Source organism: Phycodurus eques, chromosome 1 (assembly GCF_024500275.1).
Source record: "Phycodurus eques isolate BA_2022a chromosome 1, UOR_Pequ_1.1, whole genome shotgun sequence".
In the NCBI taxonomy this organism is placed as follows: Eukaryota; Metazoa; Chordata; class Actinopteri; order Syngnathiformes; family Syngnathidae; genus Phycodurus; species Phycodurus eques.
In genome coordinates this window covers 24,495,230-24,520,363 of record NC_084525.1, presented here as the reverse complement: position 1 = coordinate 24,520,363, position 25,134 = coordinate 24,495,230, and the positions used below count along the sequence as shown (strand labels likewise).

Genomic DNA, 25,134 nt, shown 5'->3' with positions numbered 1-25,134 from the left:
AAAGACAAATACCCACCGTGCAGGTTCTTCAAAGGCGCAAGCTAGTCGTTAACAGTCTTCGACGTTTCCATTAGCAACACGTAGCAACACAAACAGCTTGGATGTTAAAGTTATCTTCGCGGAAAAACTTGCGCTTGATCTGGCGAGCCGTCAATACGACGTTGCTGTCCGATGAAATCACTTCTAGGCGACACACAGTAAGTGAAGTACAATTCCCAAAGGACTGTTCGACCAGCTTTCTGTATCTGTTCTGTATCAATGTATGTATCTGAAATAAATACATTTAAAATCAACGGCGAAAGCTCATGTATGAAATTAATTTACAAAGACGAAAACAAAGGACATTTTTGCTATAATTAGTTAATTTTAGTTAGTTTTGCACATGTAAAATATTGTTTTAGTTAGTTGTTGTTGTTTTTTTTTAAACATACTCGGTTTGTTTTGTTTACAATTTTTATTTTATTTTAGTTTGTTATTTTGTTTGTTTTCGTTTACTATAACAACCTTGGTTGTCACAGGACAACTTCAACTCATATCTTCTCAAGGCACTTCTCTACTTGTTTACAAGACATTTTCTAAAGTATGTCCCCTTAACTCATCAACTATGAAGACATGAACTTTGCCCGTGTGTGTAAAGATACAGTAACTCAACAAACTAACCTCGCACTTTCTTCAGCAGTGTGGCGTTCTCAGCCTTGAGGCGCAGCAGTTCTTCATCAGCAGGACTGGCGGCGGCATTAGGGCTCAGCTGGGAAGCTGCGGCCCCGCCCTCTTCCTTGAGGTGCTGGTTTTCCTCTTCCAGCTGCTCAATTTGCATGCACAACTGGAAGCGACCAGAAGACAAGGGGAGTGAAAAATGCCGACCCGTTGAAGTTCATCCATCTGTGACCAACGCTGGCAGTACCTTGGAGAGCTCAGCCATGAGTGTGCTGTTCTGAAGTCGAAAGTCTTCTTCCTGACTGTGAAGTTTCCCCTGAAGCATCTCATTCTCGCTCAGCAGCGCTTCCACTTCCTGCAGACGGGTTACTTTGACTTCAGGGGTACCTAATTAATTGGCCAGTGAGAGTGGTACTCTTGTTGTGCTACTGTTATAGTGAGCTATTGTTATAGTTTTGTTATTCTAAGGTTGTAGTACTGCTTTGACACCCTGTTAGTGGTGTGGTACTGTTGTAATAGTGCTGTGCCTCTGTTGCATAGTGCTATAATTGTGTTGTGTTTCTGTTGTGGTAGTGTAGTGCTACTGTTGTAGTAGTGTTGTGTTATGTGCTACTGTTGTGTTGTGCTATTGTTGTAGGAGTGTTGTTCTACTGTTGTACTGCAGTTGTGTGTGACACTATGCTAGTGTTACTGTTGTAGTTGTGTTGTTGTAGAAGTGTTGCTCTACTGTTGTAGTAGTGTTTGGTATTGTAGTTGTGTTGCACTACTATTGAGTATAGAGTTGTGCTACTGTTGTGTTATAGTGCTACTATTTTAGTAGTGTGTTAATGTTGTGTTGTGAAGTAGTGCTACTATTGTAGTAATGTTGTGGTGAAATGCTATTATTGTAGTAGTGTGGCAATATTTTGCTGATGTTATAGAAGTTTTGCTGTACTCTGACAGTAGTGTTGTGGTACTGTAGTAGTTGTGTTGCGCTGCTATTTTCGTAGAGTTGTGCTACTGTTGTGGTGTAGTGCTACTATTGTAGTAGTGCTATGGTGTACTGTTATTATTAGAGTAGTGTGGTAATGTTGTGCTAATGTTGTAGAAGTGTTGCCATACTGTTGCAGTAGTGTTATACCACTGTTGTAGGAGTATTGTGGTGTAGTAGTTGTGTTGCACTACCATCGTAGTAGTGTGCTACCATTGTAGTTATATTGTGGTAATGTTATAGCACTGTGGTGTGACTGTAATAGTGTTGGGGTAAGGCTTCTTTATACTCGTGCGGGCAGCTACCGCGCTGACCTCACTGCGGCTATCCTGCGCGCAGTTTGCGCCTTTATACTCGAGCACAACCCACGCGCGCAGTTTTGAAAATGTACTGCAGTTGTCGCTACGGCTGGTCTTGGCTAGGACACCACTTGATGGAGTTTCCTCTGCATTTTTTGGCCTTTTCCGGTAGCGGTTTTTACTTTCCTTTCCGTAACAAGGAACAAAGTAACAACAATGTCGACCGTGGAACAGTGTCTGCTAGAACAAATGGACCTAGATGATACGTTTAATTATGCTGCAAAATCAATCAAGAAGGCGGCGGCGTAGATGGTATGTAGAACCAAGGGGCACGCTGAGTACGTCATCACAGCATGTGACTAAAACGGACCAATCACGAGAGATGATCTCCGCGACATTCTACGTGCAGCAACAATTTTTGCTGTGTGCGCGTCAAGTGACGCATAGGGGCCGCGCGGGCCAAATCGTCGGTCAAGTGATGCAATGCGGGCGTTGTCGGCTGCGCGAGCGCAGGAGAATAAAGAGGCCTGTACGTAGTGCTGTTTTAGTATAGTGTAGTACTGTTGTGACATTGTGTTAGTGTTGGACTACGGTTGTATTTGTGTTGTGGTACAGTTGCAAGAGTGTTGTGTAGTCCCATCTTAGCTATGTGCTACTTTTCTAGTAGTGGTGCGGTTCTGCTGTGCTACTCTTGTGCTACTATGCCATACTAGTATTGTGGTATGAAGTTCTGCTAGTGTACAGTTGTGCTACTATTGTGACACTGGGGCAGTGTTGTGTTACTGTTGTGGTCATGTCGCTGTTGTTGTGCAACTCTTGTGCAGTGAACCCCTGCGCATTTGCAATTTCCCCTACTTGCGGATTTTTAGGGGAAACTATCCTTCGTTTTTGGCTAAAACTCACCAATTTGCTGATTTGTGCTCGGGCCAAAGCCATGTCTAACAAGGAAAATGTGCACTGGTGCCTTCTTGTGACAAGTATAGGCAATTACAAGCCTTTTTTGTGGGCATCAATTCAGTATATCCGCAAATTACTTCCGCATTCGGGAAAAAAGGTACTAGTACTTACGCCTCGCTTGGGAATGGGGAAGAGGACCGTCTCAAAGCACTCGTACGAACTTTAAACGTCTACCTTTTAAACACAAGACGGTGTTTGGGCTTCTTTCATGTTTACACGTATGATATCATATTTGTATAAATAAATTACATACATGTATTTAACGTTTGTCTGAAGACACCAGCCATAAAGAAAATAGTTGAGCAAGTTCAGCTTCAAAGAATAATGTAATCAATCGTAGTTTTGATCTTTAACAAAGCATACACAGGAAGTCAACTATTCCGTGTTGGTCACATTACGTTCGGTATCGAGCGGATTACTCAAAAAGCGGAGGTTCATTCTGGCATGGTAGTGACGTGAGAGGGGTCAACCACTAGAGGGCGCACTCGTAACCCTGGTAACAAGCAAGCCCCCCACTCACCTGCGCTCTTTTACTCTTATTCAGAGCCTGAGGACAGAGAAGTACCAAACATGAAACAAGATTGATCATAATATAATAATACCAATATTTATAATAATAAAAACACCTTTACCTTCTGTGCTTTGACAAAATCTCTTTCCAGCACCACATTTTTCTGACGCAAGGCGCTCAGCTCTGTAAGACAACGAATGATCATTGTCATTATCATGTGATATCATAAAGATGCTAGTGAGGGAGCACCAGACAGACACAGAAGTTTTGTTTACCAACAGAGTTCTTCCTCAGCTCATCAGACAGCTGATAGTTTTGTGTCCTCAACTCCAGCAGTTGAGTCTGATGACCACGCGCGCACGCACACACACGCACACGCACGCACACACGCACGCGCGCGCACGCACGCACGCACACACACACACGTCATGCCAAGTCATGTGATTAGCATCAAGCTACTTTGTAGTGCTACTGTACCTTTTTAAATACATAAGCTGCAATTCTCTGAGCACTTCCGTGGATCAGTGACATGACATGGAACTGTATGTTATAAATGACTACATTCTCCCACTAAACGGCTGTCGTTGAGTGCCTTCGTCATACGGATGGTTGTTGATGCTGAAACGGCTAGCACAGTAGTGTTTACCGTGCACACCAGCTAGATGAGTTCTGTCACACTTTGCTTTAAAGATGACAACCACATGAATGCAGCCTTGCTTGTGTCACGGGGTTGCTAGGCTAAGCTAACTGCACAAAATATGCTCGTTCAGGCAGCGGTCGTCCATCCCCAAGCGGTTAGCATGAGTTAACAGCCAAAATATTCAGTTGGTATCTTTGGGGGAAAAGTGAAGTGCAGTGTTGTTCTTACCTGCATACGGTGAAACTCCTCCTCTGAAAGCGCCTGCGACATAATGTGATTGCTGGCGGCTCGCTAGGCTAAACTAAGGCTAAGGGGAGAGCCGACGAACTCAGAGCAGAGATGGGAAGAGCGAGCGTCGCGGGGACAGAGCGCCCACTCGGACGCTTCTTTCCGAGCTTGACATTCACCTGCCTGTGTGTGACGTCATCGTTTATTTATTTTTGGCGGGGGCAAAAACAAAATGTCTTCGTCATGGCAAAAAAAATCCACATTTGGTCATTTTCAGAAAGATGGCAACCTTGCTTATTATACAGCAAGCAGGGAGCGCTCATGTGTAATTGGCCGGTGTCACCAGAACAAGAACAGGTACATGACGTCATACTGCGCGTGCTCAGGACTCAGCACTGTCAGCAGCACACACAACGATGAACTCTGACCTCCGTATTTTACTGCCGCAGTAACTGTAGCACAAATGGTAAATTTACTACATTAGCACAACACTACCACAGCATAACTATAACATTAGTACAACACAACCGCAACAGTAGTGCAACACTATTGCAACATTTAGCACAAAAGTACCACAATACTACTACGACCACCCCCTTATGGCTGTGAGTGAATGGACTGCACTTATATAGTGCTTTATCTACACTATCACAGTGCCCAAAGCCCTTTACAAAGACTCACATTCACACACCAATGGGCAACTTCTGCCATGCCCACTGGGAGCAAATTAGGGTTCAGTGTCTTGCCCAAGGACACTTCAACATGCAGACAGTCGGAGCTGGGATTTGAACAAGCTACCCTTCAGTCACTGGATGACCCACTCTACCTACTGAGCCACAGCCACCCTGCAGACCACTATGAAAGTCTTTCTTTCTTCATATGACCCACAATGCTGTGTGTGTGAGGGGGCAGGCCATGGGGGAGGTCATTAAATGAGCCATCATGTACTTTAGTGAGCTAATAGCCGCTTAGGTATGTGTGCACGTTGGTGTGCCGGTTACCATGGTTATATTCACCCGCTGCTCTCTGACCGACACATGACATGGGTGGCATGAAACGGCATGTTTGACCAATGCTGATTGGCTGACAGGCGTGGTGGCAGAATTTACACAGTGACACAGCCCAGAAAATAGGAAGCAACACTTCCTCTATGTAAATTATACCGTTGGAGAGAAGTGAATCTTCTGTTTTGTTGGACTTCACTTTTTAATCTTTGAAGCACGACGAGCATGGAGAACACAGTCAACTAACGGGTTGGTACACTTTTTTTGACTTTATGCATCTTTGTTTGCGTGGGACATGAAGATGACATAAACATGATTTGGAGTGTGTTAGCAGAGAAGAAAAAGAACAAGAACAAGGAAAGAGGTGACAAGTGAACAAGTAAATAAGAACAGAGAAAAGTGGTGACAAGTGAAGGACAAAAAAAGAACAAGGAAGGAAAGAGGAGACATGAACAAGGACAATAACACAAGGAAGTAGATGACACGTGAACAAGGAAAGCGGTGAGAAGTGAACAAAGAAAACAGGGAAATAAGAGCAAAAGAAAGGAATGAGGTGACCAAGGTTATACAACCCCAATTCCAATGAAGTTGGGATGTTGTGTTAAACATAAATAAAAACAGAATACAATGATTTGCAAATCATGTTCAACCTATATTTAATTGAATACACTACAAAGACAAGATATTTAATGTTCAAACTGATAAACTTTTTTGTTTTTAGCAAATTATCATTAACTTAGAATTTTATGGCTGCAACACGTTCCCAAAAAGCTGGGACAGGTGGCAAAAAAGACTGAGAAAGTTGAGGAATGCTCATCAAACACCTGTTTGGAACATCCCACAAGTGAACAGGCTAATTGGGAACAGGTGGTGCCATGATTGGGTATAAAAGGAGCTTCCCTGAATTGCTCAGTCATTCACAGGCCGAAAACCAACATTGAATGCCCGTGACCTTCGATCCCTCAGGCGGCACTGCATCAAAAACCGACATCAATGTGTGAAGGATATCACCACATGGGCTCAGGAACACTTCAGAAAACAAATGTCAGTAAATACAGATTGGCGCTACATCCGTAAGTGCAACTTGAAACTCTACTATGCAAAGCAAAAGCCATTTATCAACAACACCCAGAAACGCTGCCAGCTTCTCTGGGCCCGAGCTCATCTAAGATGCACTTCAACAATTCGTGTCCTCAGTTCCCAAACGTTTATTGAATGTTGTTAAAAGAAAATGTGATTTAACACAGTGGTAAACATGACCCTGTCCCAGCTTTTTTGGAATGTGTTGCAGCCATAAAATTCGAAGTTAATGATAATTTTCTAAAGACAATAAAGTTTAGCAGTTTGAACATGAAATATCTTGTCTTTGTAGTGTATTTAATTAAATATAGATTGAACCTGATTTGAAAATCATTGTATTCTGTTTTTATTTATATTTAACACAACGTCCCACCGGCGGCACGGTGGGCAACTGGTTAGAGCGTCAGCCTCACAGTTCTGAAGTGCGGGGTTCAATCCCCGTCCCCGCCTGTGTGGAGTTTGCATGTTCTCCCCGTGCCTGCGTGGGTTTTCTCCGGGCACTCCGGTTTCCTCCCACATCCCAAAAAACATGCATGAATTGGAGACTCTAAATTGCCCGTAGGCGTGACTGTGAGTGCGAATGGTTGTTTGTTTGTATGTACCCTGTGATTGGCTGGCAACCAGTTCAGGGTGTACCCCGCCTCCTGCCCGATGACAGCTGGGATAGGCTCCAGCATGCCCGCGACCCTAGTGAGGAGAAGCGGCTCAGAAAATGGATGGATGGATGGACAACGTCCCACCTTCATTGGAATTGGGGTTGTGGAACATAGGGACAGAAAGGGATGACAAGTGAACAAGGAAAGAGGCGAGAAGCAAGGAAGGAAAGAGGTGGCAAGTGAAAAAGGAAAGAAGTACATAACGAAAGAAAAGGTTGATGCGCAAGAAAAAAAGAACACAAAGACAGCTGGAAAGAGGTTAAATGTAAACAGGGAAAGAAAAATATAAGGCGCTCATCTCATTTCTCTATTTGCAACTTTTTAGATCCTCGCTCAAGGAGATTGACAGAAGGGCGAGGCGGGAGGAGGCAGCAATGTTTCGGGGAAATAAGCCGATCGTTCCTTGATGACATCATTTAATATAGGGCGTCTAGTAAAGATGACATCACGTCCATGACGCGTGTCACAAATGAATCGTCTGCATGACAGAATTGTTATCGCCACAAATGTCCACTTAATGCTTAATATTTAAAGTGGGATTAAATTAAAGTCATATATCCATCCATCCATCCATTTTCTGAGCCGCTTCTCCTCACTAGGGTCGCGGGCGTGCTGGAGCCTATCCCAGTTGTCATCGGGCAGGAGGCGGGGTACACCCTGAACTGGTTGCCAGCCAATCGCAGGGCACATAGAAACAAACAACCATTCGCACTCACAGTCACGCCCCCCAACCCCCACCTCCACCCGTCACACAGCACATATTTGGAGTGATTCGTAAATAAGTAAAGTGTTGATGTGCTGGTTATCCATTACGTTGAATGAAAACGTGTAGAACAAACAGAATGTTTTTATTTTCTTTATGTGCCCAAATGCATTGGACAAAATGACAGCCTGCGATACAAACAGAAATAGGTGGTTGGTTCGGCGTATGTAGTAACCATGAGCCAGTCAGTGTGATGAAGTCATTTTGATATCAAATACTGCCCCAAATAGAACAGACACTTGGCAAAATATGAATATCCAAACTAAAATAATCAATGAATGAAGAAAACAACATTATGTATTTTATTTGAAGTTCTGCTCCAATTACGTTCCAGCTGGTGCACGCCCATTTTAATTCGTAACCATCGAGGAACTAGGATACTTCTGCATTGGATACATAAGACATCCCTCAATTTAAACTAGCTCTTGGAAGCTTCTCAATACTAGATGCTCTTTCCTCAATGCAGGTTTTAAGAAAATGGAGACGCTCCTTAATATGGTGGCGTGACAACAACTTCCGGGTCACTTTCAATGTTTTGAGGACTGAGGAGCTAGGAACGTTGCAATTAAGAGACTTGAGATGAGCCCATGGTCGGGGTGATCAGTAAACAAGGAGAGAGGTGGCAAGTAAAAAAAGAAGGAAGGAAAGTAGTGACAGTTGAACAAGGAAAGAGGTGACAAATGAAACCAGAGATGAGATGTAAACAAGGGAAGAAGAACATAGGAAGGAAAGCGATGATGTGAACTAGGGGTGACAAGTAAACAAGGAACGAAAGAAAAAGTGACAAGTGAACAAGGAAAGAAGAACATAGGGAAGGAAAGCAGTGACAAGTGAACAAGGAAGGAAGAACATGAGGATACAACTAAAGAAGTGACAAATGAACAAACAAAGAGGTAAGACATCAACAAGGAAAGAAGAACAAAGGAAGGAAAAGGGTGACGTAAAGAAGGAAAGACCATATGGATGTGAAGAGGTGATGGGTAAACAAAGGTGACAATTAAACAAGGGGAGAAGAAAATAAGGAAGGAAAAGGGTAAAAAGTCACCAAGGAAAGAGGTGATAAAGTGAACAAGAAATGAGGAGTGAAAAAGGAAAAAGCTGTGAAGAAAAAAGGAGAGAGGAACAGGGAAGGAAAGAATTGACAAGGGAACAAGAAGAACATACGGGAGGAAGAAAAGGTGACAAGTAAAGAAGGAAAGAGGTGAAAAGTGAACAATCCGAAGCTATGCTAGCTGCTCAGGTAATGCTACACTAGCATTAGCATTGGTGACCTGTTGTCTCACTGCCCAGACAGCAAATTGAATGAGAGACGACATGAGTGACATGACGTACGCTGTGGTCAACAAACCCAAACAGCCACACCCACCGTCTGAAAACAGGTACATGCACGTGCAGCCATTCATGCCTTCTTTCTCCCTTACTATGTTCTTGTTTCCTTGATCACCTATCCTCCCCTGTTCTTCTCTCCGTCCTACCTTCCTTCCTTATCTTCTTCTTCCATTTTTTACTTCTCACCGCTTTCCTTGTTCACTCTTCATCTCTTTCATTATTCACTTGTCACCTCTTCCTTCCTTCCTCATGTTCTTTCCTTGTTCACTTGTCACCTGTTTCCTTGTTCACGTGTTACCTCTTTCCTTCCTTGTTCCTCCCTTCTTTCCTTCCATCCTTCTTTCCTCATGTTCTTCTCCTTGCTCCCTTGTCACCTCTTTCCTCCCTCCTGATGTTCTTCTTTCTTCTTCACTTCTCAGCTCTTTCTTTCATTCTTTCGTTCCTGTGTTCTTTTTTCCTTCACTTGTCCCTTCTTTCCTTCTTTATGTTCTTTCTTTGCACACTCATCACACTTCACTTTTCACCTCCTCCCTTCTTTTTGTCCTTCCTTCCATCTTTTCCTTGTTACATCTCACCTTTTTCCTCACACGTCACCTCCTCAATTGTCGCCTCCTTGTCACCTTCCTTCCTTCCTTCCTTTTCTTTCCTTCTCCATGCGTCACCTCTTTCCTTCCCCATGTCCCTCTTTCCCTGTTTACTTTTCACCTCTGTTCCCTTCCTTATGTTCTTCTTTACTTGCTCAGCTATGTCCTCCCCTCATTTTCTTATTTCCTCATTCACTCTTCACCTCTTTTCTTCATTCCTTTTTTATGTTCACTAGAACACTGCATGGCTCCCATCACTATGACAACGAGCCACAGCCCACAACAGCGCCGTTGTACAGCATGGTTGGAACTCCGGAGGGCGCTGTGAACTCAGTTTGTACTGCCAAACGCACGGCGGTATTGGCAGGATTAGCGATTAGCGCTAGTGCGGAACAGGTTTCAGGTAATGTGCGCTCACCCAGGGAACATATTAGCAATTAAGGTCTCCTTTTCATGAAAGACCCTGTGAAGTTATTTTTGTATTTTGTTTCTAAATACATTAAATATGTTTGAAGATAAGTGCTGAAAACATACAAAGTCTGAGAACCATTTAGTACTGAATTGTTTGAGATGTAGCGTTAAACTTTTTTTTTTAACCATCTCAGTTGTACTGACTTTTTGTGCGGGGTTAAAATAAACCCCAGTACACACTTGGGCTTGACCATATAGGCCACCCCGCACTATGTAAGTACTTAGAAGAAGAAGAATCACCTTTATTGTCATGAACATACATGCATGCATGCACATGAAACTTGTTCTCTGCATTTTACCCATCACAGTGAACACACACTTGTGTGTGGAACACACACTTGTGTGTGGAACACACACTTGTGCTTGTGTGTGGAGCAGGGAGCAGCTGAAGCACCCAGGGAGCAGTTTGGGGTATTATTAGTGTCTTGCTCAAGGACACCACAGCCATGAGTCCACGGGATGTTGGCTGAGGGTCCAGTCGGGGTCTTGAACCTAGGTTCCCCACGGGGGCAGCCGATGATCTTGACCATTGGGCCATAGCTGCCCATAAATGTTAGTGACCCCAACATGATTTGAACACACAACCTTCTGATCTGTAGTCAGACGCGCTACCGTTGCGCCACGAGGACACCTTAGAGTCTCTTTTCTTCTATGGCTATCCGTCAATTGTGAGTTACTTAGTAATAGCCTATTTCTACCACTACAGTGTGCAGTTAGCCAGCTCGCTCTACCTACAATCCCAGAAAATGCATCTTCTCTGAAGTGTTATGGTGTGATACACGGAGCATGCTGATGGCGATTTGGAAGGCTCCACTGGGAATTTGTTGGCTACTAGCGGCTAGTAAGGGGTTTCCGGCCCGGCACTGGGTTCATCCAATACTCCACACAACCGTTTATTGTTAATTGTTTATTATGTTCGCTAGCCCACGAGCTAAAGAGCTAACGGCAGGTAGGTTTAATATAGTAGCACCTCGCTAGCTGTTGTTGTTTGGGTCCCCACATAACAGCGACATCTAAGGGAAAGTTCGCTGTTTATTAAAGAGAACAGCACACATTATTCAGCCTTTGTGGCTGACTACAGACACTTGAGCACATACTGCACGAAAGAACGTATTTAATTGACAGGTGAAGGTTGAGCGGGGTGGATTTTCAGGGCATTCAGCGGGCTCGCCCGCAGCATCCTCTCACTGGTAGGTGGGCTCTATTTTTTGGGATTTTGGAGCCTTATTTTACATACTTGATGATTTTGTTTTTAATTCAGTCAAATTTACCAGGCTTGTTAACAATTCTTGTCTCTGTGCTGTCAAATTTAAAAGCTTTTTTTGTCGCTTTACAGGGTCTTTAAGTGTCTTTTGTGTGCCTCTATTATTTAAAATTTCAGTATTTTTCAGTCTCACATTCAACATTTCTTCAATTTCAATTAATTCAAGTCAGATCTTTAGCATTCACACAATTTCTAAAGAAATAGAACTCTTAAGAAAAATATAATTATTCAGCGGTTTGGAAAATGGATGGATATTCTTATTACTCATGGCCGTGGCCCAATGGTTAAGATCATCGCCTGCCACCGTGGGGGACCTAGGTTCAAAACCCCAACTTGACCATCCACCAACATCCCCCGGACTCACAGCTGTGGTGTCCTTGAGCAAGACACTGATACCCTGAAATGCTCCCTCTGCTCCAGTGTGTTCCACTAACATGTGTATGTGTTCACTGTGATGGGTTAAATGCAGAGAACAAATTTCGTGTGCATGCATGCATGTTCATGACAATAAAAGATGATTCTTCTTCTTCTTCTTCTTCTTCTTCTTCCAGGCACACACAACGATTACGAAGACTTTTCCACCTCGGTGACAGATATGAACGACATGTGTGTGTGTGACAGCCTAGGTCAGTGGATATTCTACAAATGTTTTCCAAGCTAGGCGGAAAGAGGTGAGAACGGAGTGAGGGAATACCTGTAGTTGAGAAGTGAATGAGTAAAAAGGTTACAAGCGAGTGAGAAAATAGATGATTATTGAATGAGGAAAGAAGTGACAAGTGAACAATTAAATAAAAAGGGGGGATTAGAAAGAATGCCGGCACGGTGGACGACTGGTTAGAGCATCTGCCTCACAGTTCTTAGGACCGAGGTTCAATCCCTGGCCCCGCCTGTGTGGAGTTGGCATGTTATCCCCGTGCCTGCGTGGGTTTTCTCCGGAAACTCCGGTTTTCTCCCACAGCCCAAAAACATGCATGGTAGGTTAATTGATGACTCTAAATTGCCCGTAAGTGTGACTGTGAGTGCGACTGGTTGTTTGTTTGGTTGTTTGTATGTGTCCTGCGATTGGCTGGCAACCAGTTCAGGGTGTACCCCGCCTCCTCCCCGATGATAGCGGGGATAGGCTTCAGCACGCCTGCGACCCTAGTGAGGAGAAGCAGCTCAGAAAATGGATGGATGGATGGATGGATTAGAAAGAGGTAAGGAAGAAAGGAAAGCGGTGACAAGTGAGCGAGAAAAGAACACAAGGAATGAAGGAAAGAGATGACAACTAGGAAGTAAGAATGTAAGGAAGGAAAGGGGTAACAAGTGAGCAACGAAAAAGGTGAAAGTGAACAAGAAAAAGATATGCATGTAGTGTGGCAGACATTTTAACGTACAGTTCTTTAACTCATTATCATTTGGGTTCTGTTTTAGAATTTAATTGCCGGGTTCAGAAGCCAAGCGGACCCAGACCACCACCTGCTGGCTGGACATGACAGGTGGCCACCAAGCACAATTGGACGTGTTCGTAATTTGTACTATATATGTTTGTTCTTGTCTAAATTAAAACAAATTATCAAGTACTTGTCTGAAACATGAATTTAGAGCATTTAATCTCTTCATTTAGCAACTAGCCCCTGAACATAGAGGAGCGTTAATCTTCTTAGTTTAGCAAGGAGCCCCTAAACACAAAGGAACATTTACCATTTGAGCTTAGTAACTATCCCCCGAACGCAGAGGAACATTCATCTTCTTACCTAAGCAAATAGCTGATGTATATGGAGCAGCTTTTCACGTCTTAATTAACCATCTTAATGTCTTATTAAACTAACCCTCGGAACACAGAGGAGCCTTTGGCATCATAGTTAAGCAACTGGCCCCTGAACATATAGGAGTCTTTAGTGTCTTGAGTATTTTAAACAGTCCCAACACATTGAGTAAGGAACATACTCTACATTTTCTTAGCCTATCAACTAGCTCTTGAACATACAGGAGCATTTAGCGTCTTAGGTTTAGCAAATAGCCTCCTGAATATTGAGGAACAGGGCTTGACATTACAGAGCATATTTGAGAGTTTTACCGTCATGTAATTTCCATCGTTATGAACTAAGCATAGATATATGCAACTGTTGACACCCATGTCCCATTATACAATATAAGACTCGCATACAGTGTTTTAAAGTTGTGTAAGTTGTATATCCATCTTACATATGCATTTTAATCAGCACCTAGCTCCTAAACATAGCCTTTTAGCTTAGCAACCCCCCCCCCCCCCCCAAATATAGAGGATTGTTCATTTTCTTATCTTAGAAAGAAGTTGATGAATGTGGCGCAGCCTTTAACATTTTAATTAGCGACTAGCCCCCGAACATTGAGGAGCATTTAGCGTCTTCGCCTAGATGCCAGGCCCTGAACACAGATGAGCCTTTAGCACCTTAATTTGCTACTAACCCCTGTACATAGAGGAGCATTAAGCAGAGTATTTTAGCAACTAGCCCCTAAACATAAAGGAACATTTAGCGCCTTAATTAGCAACTAGCACAAAGACATAAAGGAACATTTAGCTCCTCAATTAGCAACTAACCCTAAACATGGAGGAGCTTTTAGCATCTTAACTTTGCAACTAGCCCTGAGCATAGAGAAATATCCGTGTTCTTAGCTCAGCATGTAACTCTCGAACATAGATGAACGTTCATATTCTTAGCATAACAAGTACTGTACCCAATAAACATACAAGAACATTCAACATCTTAGCATAGTAACCAATCCCTGCGCATAGAAAAACAACCATGACCTTTGCTTGGCAAATAACCTCCCGCACATAGAGGAACAATGTACACAACCATAAAAAGTGGAAACATTTTGTGATGATATTCTGGAGCATTTAGCAGTTTACCGTGCGCTCTGGCCACACTGTGACGCATTTAAGGTCTTAGCTTAGCAATAAGCTGCCGCATGAACATAAAAGTAGAGAGAAGTGAGACTGACAAAACGAGGGATGAGTGATTCGATTTCACGTGATGATGTGATTTAGGAAGGAGATCGTGTTGCTAGGCAACACAGCAGCTCCCCTTTCAAGTTTCGCCTCCTTGTTGATGTATTTTTTAAACAATCAGGTCAAAGCGAAGCTTATAGGTAACCATGACAACAACCTCATCGTCACCATTGCACGGCCTCCATCCCCGCTGCTCCGTCATGGGTTGGAGGCAACAATGTTGAACAGGAAGTAGCAATCCTTGTCACGATGTCATTTCCTGCTTCTTCTAACCACAGAAGCAAACATTCCTCATCTGTGGTTCTTTTTTTTCTGGCCATCTTTTTTGTCTCCTTCCCTCCTTCCTTCCCTCTCAGCCTGCCGCCTAGTGAGTGTGTATGTATGTGTGTGTGTGTGTGTGTGTGTGCATGCTTGTGCGTGTGTGTGTGTGTGTGTGTGTGTGCATGTGTGAGTGTGAGAGTGGAAAAAAGATGAAAACATCAAGTGAATAAAATGACAGAGGCAGAAGCGGTGGAATGATTACAGGCTTCAACGTTCAAACCTTAAAAGTCAGCAGACGTTATTTTGGGCCTGGGCCTCCACTTAGGAATGTTTCTGGTTCTGCTGGCTCACACCCTGCAACCACGTGACCCATCAGTCCTCACTGATGAGGAGGCTGTTGCCATACTAATCAGCACCCCCCCCTCCCCCAGCACGAACATTTTATTATCTTTGCATAAACCTGAAGTCCAGTCAATATGATATTTTTTGACTAATGATGACATAAATTAGGGATGACCCAGGATATGCCTGAGTCAGCAGTCTACTTTGAAATATTGGGATGGTGGTTTGGATAGGAGAAAGATAGTGGAGATGTAGTTTCCATGCCTGCTTTACAGCGGGGAGGTTTGTGGTTAAAATCTGAACTCTTTAGGCATTCCGGTTTGCTTCCAAAAACATGTCATAATGTTAGACTGACATTGATTGGCAACCAGTCCAATATTTGTCTCCAAGTGCCCTGACTTTGACAGGCAACCAGTCTATTGTTTGTCTATATGGGTGTACTGAGCTTCTACCGACCAAAGTAAACTGGATATGCTGCTCCAGATTAAGTGGTATAGGGTTGGATCTGGAAGATGGTTCCACAGGAGAGTAGCCTTTAATTTACTCAAATGCAGTCAAAGGAACGTGATAGCCTCGCCTAGGTCTGAGCAGTACTCGAGCTGCAACATTTTGGAGGTTCTTTATTGAAGGTGGGAATCATTGTATTTTGCCAACTATAGCAATAATATCACAATAAAGCCATTCTACAATAACTGCATTCAAAGAAACACAATTGCCCTGCCTAGTTCTGGTCGGTACTCGAGCAGCAATGGCAGTATTCCACAGATTTAGTGGCAGAAATGCAAATAGTTTTGCCTGATGTGATGCGTTTAATGTTTTGTACCATTTCAATGGACTCACACAATTCATAATAGCGTCGTAATAACACATTTTCATTGCCCGTACAGAACATAGTACTAAGATTCACCACAAAATCATCATGTTGTCATCAATAACAGTGCGGTGTATTTGATTGTTCTTTCGATTTGTGTTTCTTTTATTGACAATAGGATCATCTCTCTGTTCATAAGACAATCGAAGAACAAAGAGTACAGCTTGGTATAATTTCCATCTTTCTTTACATTTTGTGGATCGCTTATCTTGTTTAGGGTCGCGGGGAACTGGAGCCTATCCCAGCTGACTTCGGCCGAATGGTAGACTAGATCCTTGACTGGTCGCCAGTCAATTGCAGGATGCATATGAAGTACAGTCAGACAACCATTCGCTCTCACATTCACACTGAGTTGGAATTGAGCCCACGCTGCCTGCACCCATGTATCAGTACAATTTCAAATGTTTGTGTTTTTGCATTTTGACCATCTGGAAAACCTCTATACTCCTCACACCCACTAGGGGGCATGTTTGACATGCTGTATGGTAATTGCTATGATATGCTGTAATGCGTGCATTTCTGTCTTTGTTGACATCATCGCTCAGCAGTCACACTCTTTTGCAAATGCTCTTTCGGATCTGTGTGTCCATCCATCCATTTTTCTAACCCCATACAAGTGTACAATAGTGTGTGTGTGTGTGTGTGTGCGTGTCGCCCATTTGCTTTTCTCCATTCGAAGTGCTGCACCAATCTCTCTCTCTCTCTCTCTCTCTCTCTCTCACACACACACACACGCGCTCTCTCTCTCTCTCTCTCTCTCTCTCTCTCTCTCTCTCTCTCTCTCGCCACATCTGCTTAAAGAAGAGAAAAACAGCAGATTCTGTTTGGAGCGTACCAAATCACACGCAGTTTGGGTTTTTTTTGTGCCCCGAACGTATTTTTTTTAAGTCAAATGTGATGCCGCGTGGCGTCAAATTGCATTACTAGACGTGAACTAAGCATCACAGCATATTATATTTCATTTTATGGAACATTACATAGAATATTGTTAAATAGGTCTCATCAAATTAACTTTCCACCCCTTTCTTGAGTCGAGTGGTGGTACGGTCCAAATGGGGGTCTCTCTCGCGCGCACGCGCCCACAGACACACACACGCAAACACACACGCATACATACACTGAGCCGAGCCGAGCCGAAGCAGGTTGAGTGTGAATGAGCGCATGGGCCGTCTCTCTCTCTCTCTCTCTCTCGCTCTCTCTCTCTCGCTCGCTCGCTCTCTCTCTCTCTCTCTCTCTCTCTCTCTCTTTCGTTTCTCTCTGGATTATCCGCCCTGTTGTTGTCGGTACCGGTACAGTAACAGCGGGGCAATTCAGCAGTGGACCTCTTCCGGTACCGGCTGGTCTCTCGCAGCCTTCATGAGAGGAGAAAGCCACACGAGACACTTTGGATTCACGAGCTAACCGGAACAATCCCCCCACCCCTCCCGACCCTGCACTCCTGTCTGCTTCCAGGTACGTCCGCTAGCTCATGGTGGTGGTGGGAAAGGGGTTTGAGGGGAATGGAGGGAGGGGGCGTGGGGGTTGCGTTGGATGACGGTGTCTCACTTCAAATGCGCGCATCCACGCTCATATCGTGCTGTGTTTTTGTGCGCCTTTTTCACCATTCCCCCACTGGGAAGGACTGTGTCTAAGGAGGGTCGCGTGTGAGGGGGGTCCGGGGGGAGGGGAAGATCAACCCAGGTGGGGCTGCGCGATTTGACCCACGACACGCCGAACGTTGGTGTCCTCGTGCCTGGTGGTGGTGGTGGGGGGTCGGTACCCCCCCCCCCTCTTCCCAAAAAAGGGAGGAGGTTAAAGAGGCCATTAATGCCTGTGCGAGTTCATGTGTTGGTATAAAGGGGGAGGTGTGTGTGTGTGTGTGTGTCTTGGATAGGGCCTTCAAGCAGAGGGACTCCAGACACTGATCCATTAAAGAAGAACAAAGAGGGGGTTGTTTGGGGGGGGGGGGGTCCAAGGCTTGGTCCATGTTTGTCATTCCACCTCCATGTGCTGCTGGCGGGGAGGGGCGAGTTGCGTCTTATCAGCGATCGATAATGTCACGTCACATCGGATTGGAGTGTTGAATGAAAGCGGATTGGTCTCTGAAGGAGCCTCTGATCATCCAGTAGATCAACCAGTCAATCGTTCAATCAGTCAGTCAGAGATCTTCGATAAAATGACAGATCGCATATGACGTCACCATTCGGCATCAGTGATCCATTGATATCCAGAGAACGTTGTTGATCCTTGAATTAATTCATCAATTTTTTCCACCGCTTATCCTTATTAGGGTCGTGGGTGAGCTGGAGTGAGAGGCGGGGTAACCCTGGACTGGTCGCCAGCCAGTTGCTGGCACAAATAGACAAATAACCATTCACATCAATGGAGCATTATAAGGACAATTTAGCGTAACCCATGAATTGATTAGTGATTTATATGGAGAAATGGTCTTTGGTGGGCCACACAGTGGATGAGGTGTGAGTGTGAATGCTGATCTATTTGTGCCCTGTGATTGGCTGGCAACCAGTCCACGGGCCACAGTGCCTATTGCCCAAAATCAGCTGGGATAGGCTACAGCTCACCCGTGACTTATGATAAGCGGTATAGAAAATGGATTGATGGATGAATTATTTTTGGTCTTCGCTTGGCAGCATGGTAGGCAGGTGCTTAACACAACTGCTTCACAGTTCTGAGGTCCTAGGGTTTGAGTCTGTGTGAAGGAAACCAGAGTGCCCGGAGAAAACCCACACAGGCACGGGAGAACATGCAAACTCCACACAGGTGGGGCCGGGATTTGAAGGCAGATGTGCTAACCAATTGTCCACCGTGCCGCCTATATATAAATATAAATAAATAAATAAATACACATCGCCATATACACACACACACACATATATATATATATGTCAATATATATATAGGTCAACTCACACTAGATGCCTGTCGTAGACAAAAAAGTTTCACAATTAAGTTCATGTCATCCGTCTAGTATACCTGTTTGAGATTTGGGCTCATTTATGCCAATTTCCTGTTAGGAGTTCATCAAAGTACCAACTCTGCAATTGACCCAAAATGGATGCTTCAAACCAAAACTTTCTGTTAAATTTTGTGCATGTGTGAGACTTTTCATGTGTCCTGTTTCGATAAACGTGTCCAACCAATTTTGTGTCGATTGATGATACTGGTGTTGTGGGCAAATTTATTGTAAGTTTTAGGAGGCACTACTTGACTAACAATCTTAATCAACACAATAAAAAAACTGCTTGGTAGCGGGCACAAAACAGGAAGAAAAATCACAGGTATCATTTGAAATCAGTCCTGCAGTATTTACATAAAGCGCTGTTGCTTGCTCATTGAGCAGTTACAGCAAAGTGAATATAAGCGCTAACGTTTAATCAGCTAGTTAGCTGTCGATGCTGCAATATTTTTTTTCTCCGCAGTCTCCACTTGGCTGCCATTTCTTTAAGTCTGTTCTTCCTGTACACACACATGCATATAAATACACGATATACATATATTATGTATAAAAAATATAAACTATAGATACATCCTTCGTACATCGAGTTGATAAACATGTATTTATTATATATGGTGTGTATGTTATGGGTCACTCTAAATTGTCCTTGTCACTGACAACAACACACATTTGTTGTTGTTGTTAGCGGTGTAATGACATAATTTCCTGCCTCTCATTCCACCAGATCAGATTTTATTAGTAACGAGTAGCAAGTAGCGGCCATCTTTTGCGGAATTTTTTTGAAAAACATGGATTGAGCACATCAAACACCTCTAAAATCCTTCATAACAAATACATTCAGGGAAAAAATAATGGATGACTAAGTACATGACCTATTTTACTGCTCTGCACCAATAATGTTCCATTTGTGCTATTTAGTTTTTAGGGCAAGTGACGCTGTTTGAAACGTTACGGTCATTATTACGCATCGAATTGGAGGACCACTCGGAATTTCGTCCCATACCAGCTTATTGGCGGATATTTTTAACTAAAACTTGTCAGCCAGCCAGATCAGCATTTTGACAGTGTGTCATTTTTGAGAAATCCTGTCACTTGTAATTTGATAGACCGTTTCACTATCATGTCACAAATACTAAAGGGTGGTAAAAGTCAGAGCTTTCTCTGTTGGTGCCACTAATAAACACACCCTTACATGTCATTTGACTAATGCAGAGCGATTGAGGAAATGGGAAATTTGTGAAGTGTCAGTCGAAAAGATGTTACGTTAGATAAACAGCTGAGAAGCGAGACTCAATGTTAGTTAATTGAGGAGATAGAAATAATTGAAATGCCTTAACCTTGGCTAATGTAAGTGACTATATTGCACCAACTGTTCAATTTTGGACAGTGGATAGTTCAAAGTAAGCCTAACAAAGAAAGTTTTACAATCGAAACTGTTTTTTGTTAGCCTGGGCCGAGACATTAAGTGTACCTAATTTTTTTGCAGCTGGGTAAATCCTAGCTAGCATTAGCACTTCAACTTAACTTTAACTTAAACAAGACCTGACGTTAACTAGCACGCTAGCCAATATGTGTTGCTAAATTACTCAGACAACCCAGCCAAACATGTTATATGGATGTGAGAAAACGTCTTCCACAAACCGGGTGATGGAGGTTTCGTTCCCAGTCTGGCCCTTTACAAGTGAAGCCTTATGATGTTCTCTGTACAACAATTTACGATATCCACTCAATTTAGCCTCTTCACCCAAAGGTTGTGCTGAATTAATTTGTTTTTTGGGGGGGAAGGAAAAAACAACAACAACCTAAACCAGCAGGTTTTTGTCATTATTTCAATTCAGGTCAGCGGTAGTCATTCACGTTCTGCCACCCTAACGTACCCTGGCGCCTCTTGTTTACAATCATTATGAAATTTTCTTTTTAGGGTTGTTTAACCTGTAGGCTTCCTTCACTGCACGTGTTCTTGTGTGTGTGCTTGTGTTTGTTTTTGTGTGTGTGCTTTCATGATGTCATCGGTGTAATGATAATGAGATTTCCGCTGTCTGCTCTCCAGAATGTTCCTCATCATGTTATTACAAGAAAGATGTCACTGCACTGTTATTATGTGATATTGATTGTGTGCTCGCGCGCATGTGTGTGTGTCAAAGCTAGACCTAACCTGAGCTTATTCTGCAGGTGGCTGGGGTCATAGCTCATCTCGGTGCAATCTTCTTGTCAGTCCTGTAAGGCTCCTAACATTTCATACACACGCACACACACATACACACACAGACACACACACACACACACACAGAAGACAGGATATGCAGAACAACTGAAAGGAAACAATCACTTGGCCCTTTTCTTTTCCGCTCTAGATGACCCCTGACCTGCAGCAGTGGGGACTCCGTGTGTGTGTGTGTGTGTGTGTGTGTGCGTGTGAGAGAGAGACAGAGCTTGAAAGTAGACTGTGCATTCTTCACAGTTTAAATTCCCACGTATCTTCTTTTTTTCAGAATATTCCCACGTTCTTAATTTTTTAAAGATTATGTACATACATCATTCCAATATTTTCTCTCTCTCAACAAGACAAAATAAAACATTCAAGACAAAGAGATACAAGAACAGGCGAAAAAGAGATACAAATATCTATTATTATATATTAATAAAAATAATAACAAAAAACAAGCATTCGCTGCCCCCACCCCGACCCCAGAATGCTACACCAATCAGCCCTCGATGTATAACATATTTACTACAACACTGTTAAACACTATTAACTAGGCCTGTCACGATAAACATTTTTTAATGACGATATATTTTCCCCAAAAATATCACGATAAATGATTATATCGTTGGTGGTTTTTTATGCCTCTGAAATCATGAAAAATAAGGGCCGCCCTCTAGCTGCAAGACTGTGGTTGGTACGCTGAAGATGAGCCCTTTACCTGTCAATCAAATATATGTTGACGTTTGCTGTCATCAACAGGGGTTATCCCACGTGCTTCTGGTTTTAAGGACTGATCCCGCGCCGCCTCTTCCGGTCTGTTGATCTCTACGCCAAATGATTTGATTATTTACAATTCAATCAAGGCACACCGAAAATTTCGCAGAATGAGTTGAGCCATATCATGAAAGCATATTCTTCCAAGTCAATACCCGAGTTTAATATGGACTGATCGTTTAATGCGTCGCTAGTATAGCTATTAATGTTAGCTCACTTGAGCTCACTCATTCATTGGTCAAAACTACAAAAGATGACACAATCATTGACATTTTACTAACGTCTTTAAGCAAAGCAAACTACATCACCACAACATTATTTTATTTTTTCCTCCTTTCGTAGTGATTTCAAGTAGCAAGCCGTTTTTTATCTGTGAGGCCGGCCACTTAATTAGGGACAGTGAGCAAGACGGCTTGTCGTTGCCATGCTTCTGCACACTAAATATATTGTCTTGCATTGGACAATGAGAACGGTGACCTTTGAGCTAAAAGCCAGGCCGTAAGCTCAGTGGCCTGTAGCGGGCAGTGGAGAGTGAGGCTTCTTAACGTACATCAGCAAGGCCTAGCTTGCTCCCGTTACACTAACACACACAACAACTCAGAGAGAGGCATTGACGTTTTACTGTAAACAACTTTGCCGCAGTGGAGCAAGCTGTTTAGCTCCTTAGCTCGCTAGCTAGTTAGCTCATGAGCTACTGAACATAATAACTTTATCGTATGTGTTAATTGGGGACTAACACACACAACAACTCTGAGAGAGGCCCTGATTTTGCAAACGACGTGGAGCGAGCTATTTAGCTCCTTAAATCGGGGTACAGGCTAGGTTGTTAGCTCGTAGGCTAGCTCAGTAGCTCGCAGGCTAGCAAACATAATCAACAGTTAACCTTCCCTTAAAGGTCAGAGGACAAAGATGTTAAAAATGTTCTTGATAACTCTAGATTCCCTGTATAAACCACATCTGCCATTTCAAAGTGATTATATAGCAGATATGCATCCATTTTCTGAGCCGCTTATCCTCACAAGGGTCACGGGCGTGCCGGAGCCTATCCCAACTGTCATCGGGCAGGAGATGGGATACACCCTGAACTGGTTGGCAGCCAATCGCAGGGCACACATAAAGAAACATCCAATTTAGATTCTTCAATTAACCTACCATGCATGTTTTTGGGATGTGGGAGGAAACCGGAGTGCCCGGAGAAAACCCACCCAGGCACGGGGAGAACATGCAAACTCCACACAGGCGGGGCCGGGGATTGAACCCCGGGGACCCAGAACTGTGAGGCAGACGCTCTAACCAGTCATCCACCGTGCCGCCTATATAGCAGATATACAGCAGTTAAATAGAGAAATATGATTCAGAATGCACCTTCTGCTTTATGCATCTAGCGCCTTCCTTCCGGTCTTCGGCTCTATCCGGTGCTGTTACGTAACTCTAGCCAAACAGCCTGTTCATTCAGCATTGTGTGCTATTGTGCCATGCTGTTGTTTCCATCCTTGTATAGTTGTTGTCGTACGATTTAGCGATTTTACGATGGTTTATTGTGTGACATTTGGTTGTACAAATGGTTCAGGCAGTGGCAAGAGTTTATTTAGCTTTCCAAGTGAAAAAGGAAAACGTGACCAGTGGATAGGGAAACTCAATCGACAGGGGAAGAAACGTGGTCAGCTATGGGTGCCTAGTAAGCATTCCAGAGCAGCGTGTTTTGAGAAAGACTTAGGAGAAAGCATTGGATACACAGGTGTAGTTAGGCAGAGGCTGAAACCAGCTGCAGTGCCAACTATTTGACGTTTGCTGTCATCAACCGTCAGAAAGAGAACTAAATCACGCAGCCGCCATGGTGCAGCAGCGAAGCGGCGCAGACAAGAGGTGAGGATTTCCTTATATATACCTACGACTCTATTATGGTTATTATGCACTGGGCAGTCGAAAAAAAGACCCACGCAGTACTTTTCAGTACTGTCGTCTGTACTTTTGCCTATATGACAAACTAACAGACACAGCAAATACTTTCTGTGCGGCGTGTTGTAAAGATACATGAGCGAGGGGCACACAATATATAGGAATACTGCATACTATGTAAAAGCTTGTGCTGTGTCACTGAAACATATATGAATGTATAATACGTATAGTCATGCTAAAAAATATTGGCCCCCCTGGGTGCCATTATTTCTAGCCACGACTGTATAAAAAGACATGCTTTTTTTCCCTTAACTGTCTGACCCCATGAGCATGCCAGTTATATTTTATTCATGACTCAATGTTTCTATCGACAAGTGAGGATGCTGGAGCAAGTAAATTATGGATTTATGGGATGCAAAAACATACCAGTCTGTATTTCCAATCCGCTCTCCGCGGCCCAGTGGTCATTCTCTTTTTTCTGTTGTACAGCTGCTACTTGGCTGCTCGTCGCCGTCACTGTTATTTTACGACCTCCTGATCGGCTCAAAAATATACGGTTTGACGATGGCAAGTTCAGCTGGGTGCTCCTGTACGTCGAAATCCTCCTCCTCCTCATATTCCAGTAGGTTGCTCGCCATTGCTTATAGTGTGTAGCGCGCTGCGTTTGGCAATTGCAACGTCACTTCTGGTAGCCTTTGCGGTGGATAGAGTAACTACACCCCAGTGTCTCGAGCTTCGGGTATGTTCGGGGAGTGCTCAATACGCGTATTAAAAACCAAATTTTTTGCTATAGTTGACAGCTTGCTGGAAATGTCATGCATGTATAACATAACAAAAAATGCAAATATTAATTTTAACTGACCCATAACATCTTTGTCCTCTGACCTTTAAGTGTCTCTGTTGAATGAAACTATGCGATGCATATGGAGCAAGGCTGTGGAGTATTGGATGGAGCCAACACCGCCGGCGTTACATGAGTCCACTAGCGGCTAATGACACAGCTGTCCAACTCTGTCAGCTCACTCTGTGATCCGCACGCCGCATCACCACAACAATGACAGTTTATCGAGTCCCGAAAAACTATCGTGTCCATTTTTTGTATCAAATGATAAGTATATAGTAATTATCGTGACAGGCCTTCTATTAACTAAAGAAAGACTAAATCACCCAAGAGGAGATGTTGATCTGAGGAAATTTCCCCAGATCTTTTCAATCCCAGCTGTTTTTTTCAAAATACCCCAAGGATCAGGAATTACAGACATAGAAGAAGTTTTTTTACAGCATACAGTAATCTCGAAAATACGAATGAATTTACTTTATTTTTTCTGTGGGACCTATCCACCTTTTTTGTTGAAAAACTCACCTATTCACAGTTTTTGTACTCTTTCTGAAATGCACAAAATGCCACCAAAACCCCATCTAAATAGGAAAGTGTCAA

General features: G+C 43.4%; 3 protein-coding genes across 11 annotated transcripts in view; 2 read left to right on the top strand and 1 right to left on the bottom strand.

Moving 5' to 3' along the window:
* The window catches only part of gripap1 (GRIP1 associated protein 1), a 49,352-nt gene extending 44,784 nt beyond the window's left edge, over nt 1-4,568 (bottom strand). For 2 of the 6 annotated variants that reach the window (XM_061684468.1, XM_061684488.1), the window contains exons 1-6: nt 4,263-4,568; nt 3,670-3,736; nt 3,516-3,577; nt 3,404-3,430; nt 905-1,012; nt 661-823 (exon numbers count right to left, since the gene is read on the bottom strand). In XM_061684468.1, the coding sequence (XP_061540452.1) occupies nt 661-823; nt 905-1,012; nt 3,404-3,430; nt 3,516-3,577; nt 3,670-3,736; nt 4,263-4,304 (469 nt within the window). In that variant the 5' untranslated portion in view covers nt 4,305-4,568. Of the gene's footprint in view, nt 1-660; nt 824-904; nt 1,045-3,403; nt 3,431-3,515; nt 3,578-3,669; nt 3,737-4,262 lie in introns of those variants that run through there. The other 4 variants (XM_061684477.1, XM_061684496.1, XM_061684504.1 and 1 more) reach the window with 3 other exon arrangements.
* An 819-nt stretch (nt 4,569-5,387) lies between these two features.
* On the top strand, nt 5,388-12,999 carry ptpn18 (protein tyrosine phosphatase non-receptor type 18). Of its 2 annotated transcripts, none has more exons than XR_009769082.1 (5): nt 5,388-5,515; nt 9,056-9,144; nt 9,915-10,081; nt 11,965-12,084; nt 12,827-12,999. XR_009769082.1 is itself a non-coding variant. In XM_061684449.1 (5 exons), exons 2-5 carry the CDS (start codon nt 9,068-9,070, stop codon nt 12,886-12,888), a joined length of 381 nt encoding a protein of 126 aa, XP_061540433.1. In that variant the 5' UTR covers nt 5,388-5,515; nt 9,056-9,067; the 3' UTR covers nt 12,889-12,995. The 2 variants fall into 2 exon arrangements, 1 of the variants encoding a protein (XP_061540433.1); XM_061684449.1 differs by having other exon boundaries at nt 11,965-12,039; nt 12,827-12,995.
* Nucleotides 13,000-16,945: 3,946 nt separating this feature from the next.
* The window catches only part of plxna3 (plexin A3), an 86,609-nt gene continuing 78,420 nt past the window's right edge, over nt 16,946-25,134 (top strand). For 2 of the 3 annotated variants that reach the window (XM_061684436.1, XM_061684420.1), the window contains exon 1: nt 16,946-17,313. The gene's annotated coding sequence lies outside the window, so the exon portion shown is untranslated. Of the gene's footprint in view, nt 17,314-23,248; nt 23,664-25,134 lie in introns of those variants that run through there. The other variant, XM_061684428.1, reaches the window with a different exon arrangement.